General features: G+C 39.9%; 1 protein-coding gene across 11 annotated transcripts in view; it reads right to left on the bottom strand.

The window, feature by feature from the left end:
• Positions 1-20,574, bottom strand: part of arhgef10la (Rho guanine nucleotide exchange factor (GEF) 10-like a) — a 142,135-nt gene that overhangs the window by 112,009 nt on the left and 9,552 nt on the right. For 5 of the 11 annotated variants that reach the window (XM_058790882.1, XM_058790886.1, XM_058790883.1 and 2 more), the window contains 6 exons: positions 18,870-19,130; positions 18,597-18,618; positions 11,664-11,818; positions 6,702-6,770; positions 3,157-3,284; positions 452-535 (listed from right to left, as the gene is read on the bottom strand). In XM_058790882.1, coding sequence (XP_058646865.1) covers positions 452-535; positions 3,157-3,284; positions 6,702-6,770; positions 11,664-11,818; positions 18,597-18,618; positions 18,870-19,130 — 719 coding nt within the window. The other 6 variants (XM_058790885.1, XM_058790891.1, XM_058790890.1 and 3 more) reach the window with 6 other exon arrangements.

Here is a 20,574-nt window from a genome sequence, read left to right as displayed (position 1 = left end):
ACAGGTATCTCTTCTGCTCTGTTTGTTGGAAGCAGCGAACACAATGAACCCTGAGACTCAGGACACAGATAAAAAAAGTGACAGAAAAGCAAGACACAGACAGAGAGAGAGAGAGAAAACTCAAATGAAAAAGTCTTACCCTGCTGAAAGAGACTTACATATGCTGAGCTCTGGATGCTGGTCCCAAGCATGGGATGCTAGGATGTCAGTACGCCACCAGGATTTTTTACTACATTTAAGTTTGTCTGGTTGACAGCAAGTCTATTTTGGTCAGCAACAACAGACCAGCATAAAACAGCATGGAAATTCATGCTGGTCCTTTCAGCAGGGAAAAGTGCAAAAGAGAAGGAGTGTAAAACCTTGAACCCAGGTTTGTGTGATCGCTCCAATTTACAGCTCTGAGCTAGTTCACCCCCTAATGCCCATTCTTCCCATACGTGCATGAGTGTACCTGATGTCTGCCCCCCAGTCTCATGGCTATCTCCTGTTTGGTCCTGGTGTAACGTTCTCTCAGTCGTCGAACATCAGGGGAGAGCTACGGGTATCATCGCGGCAACAATGCAGCCCATGGGTGAGAGCACAATAACATGGCAACATGGAGGAGAGGAAGGAATGAAGGGATAAGCATAAAAGTGAGGGAAATGGAGTGATGAGGGCAAGGCAAAATCAGGATCGACCACAAAAGCATATGCAAGAGAAATGACTGGAATCAGGAGCATGGCTTAATTTTTAAGTCAAAGCAGTGTCGGATAGACAGAGGAACATTAGATTATGACAAAACATGCACCCTCGCTAATGTGAATCTCAGACAAGCACCTCCTCATTTCCAAAACAAAGCCACAGGCTGCATCCAAAACGGAAGTAGGAAGGCATCACATCCAAATCCAATGTTTGTGAAACATGCTGTCGAATAATATGCTTCCATCTGATCTACTTTCAAAGAATGAATCTAGGCTGCCTTCAGTGCCTCTGATATCCCTGAAACTTGTGTGTGGAGTTCAGAAATTAGATGAACATTTGAAAACACCCTGAATAATTAAAACAAAAAAAGGAGTTATGTATTACCATGCATTTATTTAATTAAAAATACAGTAAAATGGTGACGTATTATTACAGTTTAAACTAGGGCTGTCAATAGATGAAAATGTTTAATCAGATTAATCACACCCTTTTTGTACACACTTATGAAATGAAGCATACAAGATTTAGCTTAAGACGTTTGTTTTTTTCATCATATCTATCGTATCTATTGTTCAGCAAAGATGTCTCTCCAAAAAAGGACACGTGGAGACTCCAAAAGGACACCAAAGAACTAAATTACATAAGTAGCCCAACTGATACATTTGCACACACCAAAGCACACATTAAAAAAATAAAAAATGTAAAAATGTTTCAGAATTCATAGTAGTAAGTGTACAGTAGACAAGTCAAGTTGCGATACCGAACAGGACCACATGGAGACACCAAAAAAAACCTAAACCAACCGCTTTGAGCTGATTGCTTATACATACTACAGTACACGGATCCACTCAGAATGACTAAACATAGCTACATACACGACAAAACAAAACATTATCCTGAATGCGTGTAGAAACAATGTGAATGTACTGAAATGACAGAGCTTGTGTTTTAAAGTGAAATACATAGGAAAGAATAATTTACTAAAAACTTGAGTCTCTATTCTCTATAAGCAGCCTGGTTTTCATTACATCAGTGCTGTTTTGGACTGATTGTTTAAATGCACTCGCTTACTGAATCATTGGACTGGACAGAGAAGCGCTATCTGGTTAAAGGGTTAGAATAGAAATTGTGTTTCAGCAAATTTGCATTAATTATGTTAAATTACTTTATTTAACCAATCGTGTGCATTAAAACGTTAATGTTTACAGCCCCAGTTTAAATGTAACAGTTTTAAATTTTAAAACGCATTTATTCATGAGGTGGCAAAACCAAATTTTTTTTGCAGCCATTATGTCAGTCTTCAGCGTTGCATAAATCTTTAGCAATCATTATAATATATTAATTTTTGTGTTTAAGAAATATTTCTTATCAATGTTGAAAACAGTTGAGTGTTTGTTTGTTTTGTTTTTTTTATGCAGTTTTGATAACAGCTTTACATGTTACAGTTTTCAGGATTCTTTGATAAACAACTTTTAAAACAACAGCATTCATTTGAAATATAAACCTTTTTTATATATATATTTACTATTACTCTGGTGAATTAAATACATCATTGCTAAATAAAAGCATTAATTTCTGTCTTAAAAATCTTATTGTCCCCAAAATGTTTAATTGCAGTGTATATTCATAAATATTTTATATGTAAAACAGACACTGCCATTATTAAGTATTTCAGTCACTATTATTTTTTCATAATAAAAATGTCTGTTTCTGACGCAGTTGCAAAGACCAAAGCCCAATTACCCAGTGCTGTAGTGAAGTCAATTGTTGCTTGTTTGTCCTTGTGAGTTCATTTTAATCTTAACAAGCCCACTATAGGAACTCTTGACACCTTTCGAAATAAAATCATTCCAATTATAAAATGCACTAAAAAAGCTGGCGGAATAACTGTTAAACTGAGCTCAAATCACTGTGGTATTAGACTCAGCAATCTAATTCTTGCTTATCGTGAGTCGTCTGGCACTAGGAATCTTATGGAGCCTAATTCAGCGGAGGTAAAGGTGAGTCTGGCCATGGGAAATTGGTTTCTGAGGGACTGCCGCCTGGGCAAAGTGTTTTCCATACCAGTGTGACCTCATGAACGTGTAAGGGCAGATAACACAGTGCACATTGAATTCAAATTTGCAGCAATATAGAGCAGTGGGAAAGTGTGTCAGTTACACCCAGCGTTAGTAGCGATTAAGCAAGTGCTGGCCAATACTGCACTCTTGTGGTGGCAAAGCACACAGCAACCCTTCACAGACCATTAAAGTATCACAAGAACCGCATCTCAAATAAATCATCAAACCACGTACCAATCAATCAGCCTGCAACCTTGGAGGGTTTAAATCTTTTTACGGGCCTTTGTGGTTTATCATTATGAGGAATGTGAAAATGTGTGAAAATAAATCAGATGTTGGTCAGGATGTAATTATTGCAGTTGTGGGGAGTCTTGAATTAACACACACACACACACACACACACACACGCACGCACCTTGCTGCGGGTTGGCGCCCTCTCAGAGTCGGACTGCTCATCATAGCTTTCAAACTCACTTGAGCTCCAGCCATTATTGGGCCCTTGCAAGCCCTCCTCTTTCTGTATGTCTTCATAGATCAAGTCAGCTGACACACAAAGCAAAGCAGTTTTCAGTACAATCCTGTAAATATCGAAGGACTTCGAAACAATGATGTGGCGATACAAAAATATCTATATAACACAAAGATGGGTGTTTCTTCAACGACAGGCACTTTAGCCCTTGTAGAATAAAAAAAAATAATAATAAAAAAAAATCTATATATAATTTGATAGTGTAAAATAATTTTATATATATATATATATATAAAATGTGATTTCCACCACATCTCAAATGAACAACTGTGTTTGATAACATTCTGTGTTGGAAATAACACGATTGGCATAATTATCTATAGTAAGCAAAAAGCACTGTCAATGTCACCATATTATGTTGTGTTACGTATTTTATTTTCAGCGTTAAAAGCAGCCTAATAAAACATGCGTTACACTAGGTAGATGGCTGAAATGCAATCAAAGTGACTGTTTATCTAAATATCTCACGGAGGCCTGTAAATTGTATAAATAAATGTATAATCAATGTTAATAGTTAAAAAGATATTTAATTTCATTAAAAGGGTCAATGGATGCCCATTTTCCACGAGTTGATATGTCTATTGCCCTATTCGGACGGGTCTAGTTTTCCAGGGGGTCGTTAGAGAAATGTGTGTTTCACAGAGGTACTTGGTGATTTTAATCCCGTCCGAATCTGCCACGTCTGTGCTTTTCTCACACAACCTCTGTAATAATTCCAGAGCAAATTACCTACTGTTTTTCAGCAAACTCACTGATCCTCTGAGAAAACTAATCCAGTCCGAATGCGATGTCTGTGATTGCCGGTGATTTTTTTTTTCCACAATGCGTTTCCTTGTGTGTTTTGTCCAACGTGAAATACCGTAGATGCTCTTACCGCGCGCACATTTGATATATTTGCCTCCCGGCAAATAAAAAATAAAAAATAATAACAATAATAAAATCAAGAGCCAGATCACGTAAACTGTTAAGACTGGCTCTTATAATATCAGAGTCAGGTAAAATTATTCACGGTCATTTCTGCACTCAATTACATAATGTTTTAATTACATATGTGCCTTTATGAAAATTAAACATGGGTTTACTGCAAATAAATAACTAAAGCAAGAGTAAAGTAACCACACATTAACATGGTTTTGCTATACTAGCCATTTAGCTTCACCATGGTATTTGTGTGATTATACTAATGGTAATCAATCCGAATGACTATAGGCAATGCACACATACAGAGTGATCTCTGAAATGCCCAGATGTCCAAAACAGCCCCTCCACCTCTGTAATAAACACAGAGATGTTAGTCACGTCCGAATTGGTACATGAAAATCACAGACGTCAGGTGATAAGAATCGAAACTCAAACGTAGTTTAGAAAACGAATCTCGTCCGAATAGGGCTTGTAACATACAAATAATGGTTGTGTAAAAAAACACCTTTTTTGCCCTGTCAAAATCAGCTCTGTTTACAGCAAGTCGTTTTTTAGGCCATGTTGCTTTAAATGCTAATGACTCTGCTGAGCCCGCCCTTCTCTTCCATGGAGTGACGAGCAGACTTTAAACTTCAGCCGCGAAACTGGCTAACTAGCATATTATAAGGAAAGGCAATTTGCAAAGACTCATAAAAACCCTTACTCACTTCTGTAGGTGAGGCTGGATCATGAATTACTCGCGCGAACATAAGCCCGAGACACACTGCACGATTTTCGACTGTCCCAGACGAAAGACTGGCATCGTGAAACAATCGTGGCAATTTCTGATTCGCCTCAATTGTTTCACGATTCCAGTCTTTCGTCTGGGACAGCCGAAAACCGTGCAGTGTGTCTCGGGCTGTAGACTAGAGGTCTTCACGGGTCCACTTGGATCCCGAAAGCCCGAGACTCGACCCGAGAGGGTTCAGGTCCAAAACTTCTACGAGTGCCTCGGACACGGGTCGGGTTCGGTATTAGCAGCCTCGGGTCTCGGGTAATTAAAATAAATGTGCTTTTCCCAAATGGACCCGATTAGAATTCTTTTAAACTTTCCCAGATGTGTAGCCTACTTGTTAAGTTCATTTTTGAGAAACGCGCGTAAAAAAGGAACATACATTTGTAACCTCAGAAATCCATCTTATAGATATGAGATCCATCAGGAAATCCACTCACTTCATTACGCTGCGTGTCAATGCAAGGCTTTTCTTTTTTTTGTGTGCAGAAGCCCTTCACCGGAGATGAGGTAGCTAACGTTGCAGACAAAACTAGCAAATCCATGATTTATTAACCTATCGATTTATTTTTTATAAAACTATCACGTTTATATTTCAAATCCACTGGTTACAATTGAAAGCCAAACTCAGAAATAACATGTATCCATCAGGCAGGCAAAAATATAAAGTAATAATAAGCTAATAAGTAAATAAACTGAATGAAAGTAATGGAGCAGCAGCCAAAGCAGTCAGCAGGACCCCGGGTAAGAAGTGATTCGGGTCGATTAGAATTTTAGGACCAGAGAAGACCTCTACTGTAGACGCATTTAGACGCATCGGGATCGGCGCATTCCCTTCAAAACAAAAGTAGCGATAATCCTCTGCGTCTTCAGCGGCTCAGATGTCGGGAGTAAATGACGACTGCTATATTCATTATTACATCTAACAACAGAACACTTAAATCGCTTAATCGGAGACATCTTGTCTTCCCCTGCACCGGAGTCGACACAATGGCGGACAGCTCTAACTCAGGGCGGGTCTAAGATAAGACAGCCTTGTCAATCAACTATCATAGGAGCGGGCTGTGCAGAACTACGTCATTCTGACAGGAATCTCAGAACAGCCTGATTTGAGAAAGGGGATTTTAAAATAGGGATTTAAAAAAATTTAAAAAAAACACCGGGTGGATTTTTATCATTATAGGGTGGATGTGTACACACACTTCCAACACACATTTATGTTCAAACAACTTGTAAAGTGAATTTTGCATCTGATGACCCCTTTAATTCCATTTTTTAAATATTTTCTGTATTTCTACATTCCAATTTATATGAATTACATTAAAATTTGATTTGCAAGCTTAAGCAGTGTGCAGTATACATCTATTTTTGTTACACAATAAATATTAAAATGGTTTATGTTTTTTCAATCTTTGTTTAGATTTGTATCTAAACAATCATCATTTGTAAATGTACCAATTAATATTTTCTAATGAATTTTCATATTTTTTTTAGATGGAACACTAAGATCAGAAACAAGAGTAAAACTATCAAATATATTCAAACCATAGAAAGATTAATAATAAAAGTATAGTAAATAACTTTCAAATGTTCTAATATTTAACCTTGTAAAACAGTTCTAAATATTTATTATAAAAACTAACCCCTGGTACACAAAAGTGCTTGTAGAGAAAACACACGCAACAATCAAACAGTCTTGCATGCCAAAAGACAGACCCAAACACAATCTATGACTGACCTTCTCCTGAAGACAGATTTTCACAGGGTACATCATCATAGATCACCTCCAGACCAGCAGAGACCTCATCTAAAAAGAAAAAGATGACAAAATAAATAAATAAAAATGAAATGCACGCTTAAGGACTGTGAGTGCATTAATTTGGATGTGTGTACCATATAAAAGCAAAGTAAGAAGCCTATGAATATTTGTGAACAATCCCTTGACAGAAACTAGAGAACAGAGCATCAAAAACAAAACTGTTGTTCTTTGCTTGAATTTTATGATCTGAGAGCTGCTTCCAAAAAGCTTATCCAAGCTAACACAGACATATGCTTATATCATAACTTGTGAGTTTAGTGCTGTTATTTATTTATTTTTTAGCTATTTATATGATTGGCTTTTTTACCCTGTATTTGTAGTGCTCTAGTCAGCATCAATCAAAACACGTCAATGAAACTGAACTTGGCTTGCCACATTCTTTTAAAAGATGATTTGTTTAAAACAATTTCTTCTTAAAATTACCCCAAAAGCTGTAACGTTAGCTATTTTTCTGAATAGCCTAGCAAACAATCAACTTTAAGTAATTCTCTCTAAAATGTCTGTATCATTTTGCAAGAAAATACACAACGTTTTAAGTATACAAACATGGTTTTATATTATTCTGTTACAAAAGCAAAACTATGTCATTTTTACTCACCCTGGTTTTTTCCTTCAAATGTTAGAGGCTCCGTGCTAATGACATTTTGATTGCCATTTTGTATAAAACATAGCCTATATTGTTTTTTGTTGAATCCATAAAATATTATCTAAAACTTGTACAAATACTGATTTCTCAATTTTTTTTTTATTGCAAAAATTGTAGAAATATACAAGAACAGGGGAAACATGAATGTATTCCTACAAAGAACAAACATAAAAATAAATACTGATTTCTCAATCAGTACAAGAGGATGGGAATGTGTCGTCACAGCGGCAATGCATTCTGGGAATTTGGGTCACGGCACGGGAGCTACAGCGGAGAGTGAGTAGTAGTAAATGTAGACGTTTTATATTATTCTACTTAAGATCGCGTTGCAGTGGTTAAGGCTTATTGTATCATCAATTATATCCCTTTGCACGGCCGGTGTGAAAAACGTGCTTTCTCCGCGTTAGAAAGCCGAGGTTTTCCCTGCAGACATTGATTATAAGGACTATGGCAATTGATCATTCCAACGCGATCTAAGTTGAATCATATAAACATTAAATATGTCTACATTCACTAAGGAACTCGGATGAAAATTAAACTGAAACTCGGTATGGTAAACAAATAAAATGTGGCTTCATAATTAATCTCTGTAGATTTATTATAGATACAGTGATTTCATTCAACTGTAAGCGCTCACACCACAAATAGAAGGAATCATATATGGAAATGTTATCTGCGGCAGCTTGTTAATAACCGGATACTTTTTGTACGGGTTAAGTTTCATTCATTCATTTGATCGCTTGCATTGTTCGGCATCGCTAATAGAGTCTTCAACTTGGTCCAGTCAAGTCAAGGTATTTATTTGCACAGCATCCACAATACACATCGTTTCAAAGCAGCTTCTAAGTTCTGTTACCTCTATCTTAACACTGAGCAGTTTTACCGGGCAATATGACTATGGAAGCAGAATAATGACAATAGTTTTTGAAACATAAAGCATGCTGAATTCCAAAAATTGAAAAAAAAGATGCATTGCAATTAACAGTGCTTGAATTTTAATGCCTTGTATTTCCAGGGCTTGCATTTTTAGGTCCTGAAATTTAACATAGTTGTTTATTTAAGCTGTGAATATTTCATTTCAAAATATTTCACACACATTTTCATAATTAAAAATTCAATAATTCATATTCACCTTCCAGAATTCACTTCCAAAATATTCAATCTGTTTAAAAATACGATGTATAATATTCGACAGGCAAATTTCAGTCATTTTATTTCACTTTCCAAATTCGCTGCCACAAATTTAGTGGTTAAAATTCGGCAGAAAATTCAGCATTGCACATCCGGGAACCGCAGGAATAGCAGTAGAGCACCGATGCATGATCTCCAGCTGCTGTCAGCCGCTCACCAGCAGGTGGCGCAAGCGGTTGTTGATGAAGGCCATATGTGGATCAAGTAACTCATTTACAAAAACTGATTTGCAGAAATGGAGCTAGCACTAGAAGTTTTGATTATCGGGGCCAGTGTAAACATGTGGAAACGCTTATTGTGTGTATGTTTAATTCAACATTTTCGCTGTTTCCCGTAGCCTACATATAAGCAGCTTTCTCTACCACAAAAGGAGATTATAATGCTCTTTTACCCAACGCTGAAGTACAGAACTAACATTACATCTGAGGAAGACATATATTGCTTTCGGTTGTTTAGTTTCTGTAACTCTGTATCCTGGCTTGTGTGACGCTGTGCTGTAATACTGGGGTTCCCCTCATAGGTCACACTCCAGGATTCCCCAACGACACGCGCCTCAGTGAACTAATACAGTGATATAAGACCTCAGATCTCAGAATACACTTTACTGATGATTATGCAAACTATATGCAGGCATGCAAATGAGATCAGAAGAAAGCAACGCGCTGCATTTTCGTTGCTTTCCCTTACCACTGATCTATAGTCGACAGTCCTACAAAGATATCAATACCACGATTAGTTTTAACAGTAAGCAACCACTTTATATCAACATAAAAAAGGAGTACAAAACCGCCTAGGTGTATTTGTGCAGCAAATGTAAACATACACCAAAAACACAGTCTACACGTTTACTATAGTAAAACCATGGTTAATTGTCGTAAGTGTTTTAGCAGTTAGCCTAAGTTATATCAGTACCTCTGTAGTGAAGGAGACTGAATAATAATGAATATTTGCAGCCTCTCAGACAAACAGAGCGATTTTTTTTAGTTGTTTAAACAGATTTACATATTAGTCTGTTTTATTCTAAGCTTATGTAAGATGTTTTCAAAAGATATTAAGGTAAAACAGTCAGCTTTTTCTGTGGTGATTTGCATTTGTTTGCATTGTGTGCTCCAGAGCGTGACCTAAAACATGGCGGAATCCAACGCCGCATGAGGTTGGCAGAAGCTACTTCCACTAACTCCGTCCACCATTGGGCTAGTCAACATTATAAAAGGGGGATAGCAATCTTCCGTTCCAGTGGCGCAGATGGTAAAGCGTGTGTCGTACTTCTTTCAATGCATTCGACCCTGGTTCGTATCCGCCTTTTGACAAACTTTTTTTTTCCTTCTCGCTTTTCAAATTTCAAATCACATCAGAAAAGCCTTTATTTTTAATAAAAATGATGGAAATAATAAAAAAGTTGAAATTAAAGTATCGGGTAGGGTAGGTGTAGGCAGGGCTTTTGTCCCAATAAGGTGGCATCCATTTAATAATTTGAATTAAAATTTACACTCAGTTATTATTGCATGTTTAATAATGTATTTCAATACTGAGGTGCAGACCTAGTATAAATAGCAGAAACCCCTGCTATGTTAACAGTGTAAATATAATCTATAGCTGTTTGCACTTAGTGTAAATAGCATATCACTAAAAAATACTGCTATTTGCACTTAGTGTAAATAGCATACATCGCTAAGAAAATATGCTATTTTCACTTAGTGCAAATAGCCACTGCCAGTAAATAAAGCCAACGAGTCATTGATTTTTAAATTGTACAACTTATAGTATTTCAGTCATTCTTGAGACATGGGACAAAACATGTCCAGCAATTGTAACTGCTATGAGGTTTTAAAAATATATATATATTCAATTGTAAATGTTATGGGGAGTAAAATAGAATGTATTTAACACAATTATCCCCTTCAATTTAATTTGATCATTATTATGTGAAATCTATGACACTTATTGTCTTCTCACTACATCTAAAACAGTGTGTCCACAGAGTAGGGTTCAATCATTCATATGCTATAACATGGACAAAAATGTTTTTTTTTTTAAATAATGAGAAAGACCTAGTTTTATCAAAAGTAACACTTAATAATATCTCATATCAAAGCAAGGTTGTTTTTCAGTGACACATGTATGTTTCATAAGGTTTCGAATTTGTGTCCCCATTTTTTGTCAATACTGTCAGACATTCATTAAAATGTAATAAAATCAGGGGATATCAGGGGCAGCGGTCACTCTAAACGAACCCCTCGCCACATTCCTCCTCTGCAGAGTACATCACTGTCGGACAGTCTCTGGTCAGTTTTATAGTTTTAGAATATTTTAAATCATTTCCTGGTCACAACCATGATATGTTAACACCATCTTCCAATTTCTGAGGATATTATTTGAAATATTTAGATCATTTTATTTTCCTTAAGCAGGTTCCAATAGCATCTAGCATCAACAGAAAAAACTAAATGGCAACTACATGAACTCCATTTGTTTTGTGAAAGAAATGCCAAATTTGTCAACACCGTCAGATGTCACCACCATAAGATTTTGTGTTCCAATGATATATCAAAATACTTAAATGTGACTCTTGAATAAAAGATTTATAAACAATAACATACTCACTGTTTGTTTTAATACAGTAATTTATTGATTCAATGTATTTGATAGTTAAAAAGACTACAAATTCAGGTTTTCGTCACCACCATCAGTTACATATTTTGATTATTTCATTATGATATTTTATATTCGTTGTGGAATTGTTGGTCACATGTGAAAGTATAATCTGTCTGCTAACATGAGAATGTATTTTGAAAAATACATAATTTATCTGTTAAAGATAAAGTTTAAATTATATTACACAGTCCAAGGTAAAAAGCTCATTTTGTTAAAAAAGAGAGAAAAGTTGGGAGGTTATTATAGCATAGCTCAGTAGCTTAATACATATAAGATTATAAGAGTACAAGGTTTTACTTTTTCAATTTTGCACCCTGTTTTGTTCCACTTCTCAATAATGACTGATTTATTAAACATAACTGTGAGACATTTGATGTTTTATCTCTTACCTTCAGCATTTTGTGCTGGGCTGGGTCTGATATCCTCTGTTCCTGCGTCAGTTTTAATAGTGCATGTTTCCCTCTCCGTCTTCACCCCAGTGCAAGTCTGGTCTTCCTTTTCATTTAAGTTCCCTGGTGCAGCAGAGTCTGTGGAAGCTTGATCTCTGGAACATTCCCCAAAAATAGAGCCATATTATTGCTGACCTCTCAAGGGTATAACCGTACTGAGATCAGCTAAGGCCTAAGACTGGGTGGTGGGTGGTAGAAGAGAAGGGGAAGAGTTCAGATGCCATCCGCCCCATTTAGTGATTATCACAAAAAGCGCTTGTGTTTCATTATAAGTGCTACAGTGTTTTGTGTAGAGGACTTAAGCTTGTGGAAATGGAAATGAGATGAAAATGGGGTAGAGTATTCACAGTACAGAGTTGAATAACCAATGTAATATGAGGAATTTTATCTTCATAGAATTTGATTAAATTTAAATAAATGTTTATAAAAGCTAGTACTGCAGGCCAAACAACCCAGTGGTGCTTATTATGTCTATTAGCTGTGGAACACAAAAAAAGGTTAATTACAAGGAAAGAAGACGATGGAAATTCTGTTCATGGAATGATGTTGTCATGTTACAGCACATCCGGTCATTGAAAGGTATTTCAACATTCAGTCTCAACAGTCTACTGCAGGTTTTAATAGTGCTTTTGAGAGTTATCATCTATTGCCTCCAATGACACCACACATGCTTATATCAATTCACAGCACCTTTTACATAACATTTCAAGGGCAGTAATGCACTTCACATACAATAAGGTAAACATGCCAAGTGAATATTAATAAGCTCTGTAACTTCATAGAAAGCATGACATACATCATTTTAACTGCAGTTATTCCATGTAAAAGTGTGTGGAATGGCATCTTAAAAGTTGGCTGTCAGAGCTAATCTCACAAGCTCTCAGTTGCTAGGGGAAAGAGCAGGTGTTTTGCAGTAGAACGCACATAAGACAGCGGTAAGCTCTGTGCATCTCTTCTCACTACAGATGTAGCTAGTGTTTTTCTTTTCCACTCCTACAAAACATACTTCTCCCCAGGTTAAGAGGGGAAGATGTTGCATGGGTATGTTTACCTGCCTCTGCTTTGTGAACATATTGGAAACAGGGTTACAGATCCTTTTTCTCTGCAGCTCAAAACACAGAACTTCTACTTGCAACATTTGTCCCACAAGGCCCTAAACAGGACCTTTCCCTGAGTGCAAAGCAAGTTATTATACTATGCTATTATTATATAATTTAATCTATGCATTGTAAGTAAAAAAGGTGTTAAATAGTTTCTACTATGTTCAGCTTCTAACAGAGGTGGAACAAATTGCTTGGGACTATTAACCTTGTAAAAAAAAACAAGAATATTTGCACAGGAAATAAATACAAACTGAAAACAGTAGGCTACTGACACACACCCCACCAACTGAAAAGGCTATTGATAGCTCTAACCTGCCGCAGTATTGACAACTTCATGTTGGAAACATCCATTCAGCAGAATATAACGGTAGAATAAACTGAAAAATGTCTTGTTTTGAATACAACTTTCACCACAGGAAATCTCACAGGAATGATACTGCCATATATTTCTATTATCATGCATTTCCTCATAACACAACAGAACTAAACTGGGCCAATCACCTGGCATGCAGTTCGCCATAAAGATACATTTAAGTAATGTGCAGGTTATCTAGATTTTAAACCACTTGAAAATGATTTAATGCATTTAAGAATCTGTTGATTCACACAGCATACATTATATTCCATTCCAAATAATCACTCCAATACTCCAAGAAAAATATAATTTGAGATCAACATTACAAATGAATGATGAGATTTTTACAACAACACACAAAAAAATATACAATATTAAAAAATTAAAGGCACTAACTAAATATCACTTGACATACTATGACACCTGAAACTAATAATGATCCATTAGAGGTTGCCATGACAACTGATTGGTGTGACTTAATAATCTAGTAAACTGTGATTTGTGATTGGTAGAGGCAAGCACTATAAAAAGACCAGTTTAATATTTAGTAACAAAACTGCATGGTTGGGTACAAGTTTTGTTTTCTTTTTTATTCTTTTTCTTTTTGATGATAAGCTGAGTGTAGGTTTGGCTTAGTATGGGTACTGTGACAGTGCAACTTTTAAGGTATGTTTATTTTATGGATTTGTTTGTTAACTTTTTTTCTAAGATTTACTCAAACCACTTATTGACTTTAAAGTGTTTTGTAGTTCCTAAAAAATAAATGTTTTGCAGGTTTTCTTTGGCAGTACTTTTAGGCTTTGGTGTTCATGACAGTATTGTAACTGGTAAGTGTATCTAGTTGAATAATTTAACTTGACTGTCAACAATGTCTTAATGCCTTTTGTTTTTCTGTAGTTGATGGCTATAGCTCTATCAGCAATGGAGGTGATCCTGGATATGATAACCCAGATATCCCAAAAAATGGTCAGCCCATGCAGGATGTTAAACTACAAGCTTTTTACACATGGAATGGCCTAAGAGATGAAGCAGGACTAACCAGGCCTCTGCGTTCTAGGAATGTAATTTATAGTGCTGCAGTTAAGGGAGGCTATGGTACTGGAAGCTACAGTACTCAGACTGGCTTGTCAGGTGGTCCAGTGGCAAGTGGAAGTTCTGGTTCAGACACTAGAAGCCAGCTTCAGGGCTCCAAATTTGCTTCGGCTGGAAGTGGTAGTCTTCCTCATGGCTCTGTGGGTAATCCAGTAGGTATTGGCATGTCAGGGTATGGCTTAAGTCGGTCAGTTGGTGTTCAAGGCTCTGACACGATCCATTCTTCCTCTGTCTTGACGCCATTGCAGCAAAGCAGTGATTCTGTTCTTAAACCAGTGCAGCTAACTTCCCTAATTCCTCTGCAGACCAGCAGGGACTCTTTAGCAAAGCCTGACACTCAACAGCTAGTGCAGACAATCTACCAGTCCAATGGTCCACAACCAGCACAAGCCAGCTCTGGAACCATGGCCCAGTCTAGCTCCCTGCAGTTAACCCAGACCAGTGACCAACAATTAGCACAGGCTAGCTCCCAGTCTGCATGGCAGTCAAGCAGAAAGCCTCTTAAGCCTCAAAGAGATGGACTCTGGCAAACTGGTTCCAAGCTGTTTTCAGGTTCCAGGCCAGTTCAGAATCCAAGCTTTGGATTTTTCAAGCCTCTGCCCCCCAAAACTCAACCAATGTCACGACCGAGCTACCAAATAGTGCAACGCAGCAGTGAGTCGAGCAGCCCTCCGGTAGCTCAAGCTAGCTACGCACTTGTGCGTCAGTCATTAGGCCAGCAATTAGCCCAGTCCAGTGGCCAGCAACCAGTACAAAGTAGCTATGAAACTGTAGTTCAACCAAGTATCCAACAACTAGCACAGGCCATCCAGCCTAGCAGTGAACAACCTGCACAATCCAGATTTCAGTCCATGGCCAAGGCCAGTAACCAGCATCTAGAACAGGCCAGCTACCAATCTGTGGCCCAGCCCAGCAGCCAGAAACTTGCGCAAGCCACTGACTTGTTAGTGTCCCAGCCCAGTAGCCAACAACCAGTGCAGGGAAGTGGCCAGTCTGTAGCCAAGGCCTCCAGCCAGCAGCTAGTTCAGGCCAGCCAATCTGTTGCCCAGTCCAGTGGCCAGCAACCAGCACAGGGTAGCTATATATCTGTGGCGCAGCCCAGTAGCCTGACTCATACCAAGCCCCAAAAAGGTAGGCTTCAATTTGGCTCCAAGCTCTTTTCTGGTACCAGGCCACCCCAGAAGAGTTATATCTCTATTGTTCAGTCCAGTAGCCAACAATCCGCTCAAAGCAGCTACCCATCTGAGGCTCAGGCCGGTATCCAACAACCAGCACAAGCCAGCTACCAGTTTGTGGCCCAGCCAGCTCTCCAACAACCAGCACATGCCAGCTACCAGTTTGTGGCCCAGCCAGCTCTCCAACAACCAGCACATGCCAGCTACCAGTCTGTGGCCCAGCCTGCTGTCCAACAACCAGCACAAAGCAGTCACTCATCTGAGGCTCAGGCCAGTATCCAACAACCAGCACAAGCCAGCTACCAGTTTGTGGCCCAGCCAGCTCTCCAACAACCAGCACATGCCAGCTACCAGTTTGTGGCCCAGCCAGCTCTCCAACAACCAGCACATGCCAGCTACCAGTCTGTGGCCCAGCCTGCTGTCCAACAACCAGCACAAAGCAGTCACTCATCTGAGGCTCAGGCCAGTATCCAACAACCAGCACAAGCCAGCTACCAGTTTGTGGCCCAGCCAGCTCTCCAACAACCAGCACATGCCAGCTACCAGTTTGTGGCCCAGCCAGCTCTCCAACAACCAGCACATGCCAGCTACCAGTCTGTGGCCCAGCCTGCTGTCCAACAACCAGCACAAAGCAGTCACTCATCTGAGGCTCAGGCCAGTATCCAACAACCAGCACAAGCCAGCTACCAGTTTGTGGCCCAGCCAGCTCTCCAACAACCAGCACATGCCAGCTACCAGTCTGTGGCCCAGCCTGCTGTCCAACAAAAACCACAAGCCAGCTACCTCTCTGTGGCCCAGCCTGCTGTCCAACAACCAGCACAAAGCAGTCACTCATCTGAGGCTCAGGCCAGTATCCAACAACTAGCACAAGCCAGCTACCAGTTTGTGGCTCAGCCAGCTCTCCAACAACCAGCACATGCCAGCTACCAGTCTGTGGCCCAGCCTGCTGTCCAACAACCACCACAAACCAGCTACCCATCTGAGGCTCAGGCCAGTATGCAACAACCAGTACAAGCCAGCTACCTCTCTGTGGCCCAGCCTGCTGTCCAACAACCAGCACAAAGCAGTCACTCATCTGAGGTTCAGGCCAGTATCCAACAACCAGTACAAGCCAGCTACCTCTCTGTGGCCCAGCCTGCTGTCCAACAACCAGCACAAAGCAGTCACTCATCTGAGGCTCAGGCCAGTATTCAACAACCAGTACAAGCCAGCTACCTCTCTGTGGCCCAGCCAGCTCTCCAACAACCAGCACATGCCAGCTACCAGTCTGTGGCCCAGCCTGCTGTCCAACAACCAGCACAAAGCAGTCACTCATCTGAGGCTCAGGCCAGTATCCAACAACCAGTACAAGCCAGCTACCTCTCTGTGGCCCAGCCAGCTCTCCAACAACCAGCACATGCCAGCTACCAGTCTGTGGCCCAGCCTGCTGTCCAACAACCAGCACAAAGCAGTCACTCATCTGAGGCCCAGCCAGTATCCAACAACCAGCACATGCCAGCTACCTCTGTGGCCCAGCCTGCTGTCCAACAACCACCACAAAGCAGTCACTCATCTGAGGCTCAGGCCAGTATTCAACAACCAGTACAAGCCAGCTACCTCTCTGTGGCCCAGCCAGCTCTCCAACAACCAGCACATGCCAGCTACCAGTCTGTGGCCCAGCCTGCTGTCCAACAACCACCACAAAGCAGTCACTCATCTGAGGCTCAGGCCAGTATCCAACAACCAGTACAAGCCGGCTACCTCTCTGTGGCCCAGCCTGCTGTCCAACAGCCAGCACAAGCTGGCTACCAGTCTGTGGCTCAGCCCAATGTCTTAAAACCAGTGCAAGCCAGCTACCAGTTTGTGTCCCAAACTGTTAGGCCACAGGTTGCACAAGTCAGCAGCCAACAGTCACCAGAAGACCGCTACTACTCTGTGGCTCAGCCAAGCAGCCTGCAAACAGCACAATCCAGCTACCAGTCTGTGGTCCGGCATGGTGAGCAAATGGATTTTAAGCCAGTGCAGGCCCAAGGGGGACACCTTTATCAGATTGGCTCCAGACTCTATTCATGCCAGGAGTATGTATCTCAGCCCAATTACGAGCTTGCAGCCCAACCAGGACCGATTGGGTATCTGACTCCATCCAGACTAGTATCTTCATCCTTAGCTCAGCACATCAAACCTGTTCTGCAACATGGATACCAGGCCCCAGTGAAGCCTGGGCAGGGCACCTATGTGTCTGTGTCACCCAGCGGATCTCCTGAACCACAACAATCAACACTCCAGTCCACTTTAAGACCAGCACAGCTGCCCGAAGAGCCTAGCTTCCAGCCCCCAGTCCTTCCAAGCCGACAGCCTCTAGCTAAGCCTGGACTGCCTAGTTATGGTTCTGTATCACAGCCCAGTGGACAGCAATCTGGACCTTTGAGACAATTGCAACAGCCTGGCTACCAGTCTCTGGCCAAGACAGGGCAAGATGTGCATCACCACCTATTTAAGTCAGAACCTTCCAGCTACAAGCCTCAAATGTTGCCTAGCCGCCAGTCACCATCTCCGTCTGGCTATGTTTCCCTAGCCATGCCAGCACAGTCCAGTTACCAGGCACAGTCGAGTTCTGAGATCATCTCTCAGTCTGGGTACCAGATATCTTCCATGGCAGGGCAGTCAAGCTCCCAGCCTCAAAAGCTGCCTAGCGGCCAGTTGCTAACTCAGTCTGGCTACTCTCCTCCAGCCGTTCCAGTGCGGTCTAGGTTCCAGCCCCAGGTACAGTCAAGTTATGAGACTGTATCACAGCCTGGGTTCCAGACATCTATGCCGGGGCAGTCACATTACCAATCTGTATCCAGATCAAGTTCCCAATCCTTGGAACAGCCCAGTAGTCTCTTTATTTCAAGCTATGAGTCTGCGTCACGACTGACGCAACCTGGAACGCTGTATCCAGCACAGTTGCGTTATCAGCCTGTCACAAACCAAAATGATCCTGGACAAGCTCAAAGTAGCCAGCGTTCACCCCAAACCAGGTTCAGGCTTTTGCAACAAGTGAAATCCTAGCTATTTACTAGTGTTAACAGATTCCTAGTTTTGGCTAATGTTTGCTCTGTTTTGAAAGTGCCAATAAAGTCACTTAAGTGTATTTTTGTGTGTTTTTAAGTGGAAAACCAACTCGTACCTTTTGTTGGTGGTTGCCGCATCTGTAAACAAAATAAGGGGAAAATGTGAGGATTGTATAATCTAGTTTAAGTTGGCTGATATAACAGTTCCACTGAACATTAAATATTCCAAAGTTTAAGCAGGTATGCCAAAATAGTAAGTAATCTGGCTATTTATAGCAAACGCTTGTCTCGAAATGGTAATGGTTCCCCAAGATGTAGTTCAGTAATTCCCAATACCAAAATGAGATCCCAGGTGAATATAATGTGGAAATGACAAAGTAGGAACTTACTAGTGTTATAACTGGTACACTCCTGACCAGCAGGAGAAACTGTAGTGACTGCTTGGGATAAATTATCTGCATGTTTTTCCTGAGTCCCCTTCAAGTCACTTGAATGTGTCTGAGGCTCACTGCATTTTGCAGTCTCCTCTCCGGAGGTAGTCTTGCCCTTTTGTTTGCCAATCTCATCTTCAAAATTGACTCTTTCTCTCTGCTCTTCTTCCTCCACATCCTTCTCCAGGTACTGGTGAGATGAAGCTGTGGACATAGGCTCTGTAAAAAAGGAGCCAAATGTTATTTTCTACATCATACTACACTGCATGTAGGTCTTTTATTTGCACTTCTATAAAGTGTATGTGTGTGTATATATGATTACATTTACAGGACCTACTGTGTGTTTACACACTGAAAATTTAAAAGTTGTAAGTTATGTTATTGTCTGAATGAATTGCAAGTTTGTGTATCACTGGGACATACTATTTTGGATCAACACTATAAGACAAATTGCAATTATAGGCAACCTTACTTTGGAATTTAGTGATTTAGCATTTGGGAGGTTTTCCTCCCCCTCATAAACCACTACACACAGTTTATTAAACATTCTTTAGTTATCACATCTATGTCACTGTCAAAAAATAGCTTTGTTTAATGAGTTGCACCATTTAAGGCAAATGCTCCCTCATCCCACATTTGGCAGTTTAATGACCTCACAATTGTTTCCTTCGGTGGCACAGTTCCATGCAGTGATACGTCTGCTGATATCACTGTCCACAAGGACATGATCGTACATGAATTGGATTTTCTGCAAAACTATAGGGATAAGGGGATGGATTACAGCTAATAAGGTTTTATGTGCAGGTCACAAATGATGTCACAGCCAGGCATACCAGGCAGAATATTGAGTATGTGTTGTTTATTAATTTATTATCCACAATCTATGTTTGCAATGGAATATTATAAGCTTAAAGGACTATAAAAATTTGGTTTGCATCAAAGGAACAATCAGAATACATCTACATGCTACATAACTATACAGTAATGCATCACTAATTAACCTCATTAGGCAGGCTCATATTATAAGCTTAAAGGACTACAAAAATTAAATAAAAGGTCAAATCCGATTTTTTTATTTTTTTTATCATATCTACATGCTTAGACTATACATAACTAAACAGTAATGCATCACTAATTAATCTCATTAGGCAGGCTCACTAGATTATTTAATAATAAGTAAATATGTCTTGTGTACAATGGACACCATCACTTTGAGCCAAGATTGGCTCGTCTGAAAACCTAACCACAAATGATTTACCTATACGTTTATTCAAATACTGAATCAGTTACAAAAATGCTAATGTAATGAAGGGAGCCTGAACAACACCAGACATGTTTTTCAGAACATTCATGTGAGTCCATTCTGATAAAGCCATTGTGTCCAAGGCCTTCTGTCCCTTACAGTGGACCACAAACACAGTTTCTCCAGTGGGCCCACTTCATGTTATACCACACACAATGGCTCTCTTGTAAATGAGACCTTGGAACAAACTCACAAAGCGTTGTTTCTGCATTCATCACCGAGGAATGCCTGGCTGTTTGTTAGATCACAAGTCAAAAGGTCAATGGTATGTGATGTGAGAAATGGTGGGACCAAGCACTGCTAAAGAGAAAGGATCATCTGTCTCCAATATTTCATCCATTTCTATAACAATATATGACA

Source organism: Onychostoma macrolepis, chromosome 11, assembly GCF_012432095.1.
Source record: "Onychostoma macrolepis isolate SWU-2019 chromosome 11, ASM1243209v1, whole genome shotgun sequence".
NCBI classification, from domain to species: domain Eukaryota; kingdom Metazoa; phylum Chordata; class Actinopteri; order Cypriniformes; family Cyprinidae; genus Onychostoma; species Onychostoma macrolepis.
The sequence above is the reverse complement of the archived record's forward strand: the minus strand, read 5'-3'. Positions and strand labels throughout refer to the sequence as shown.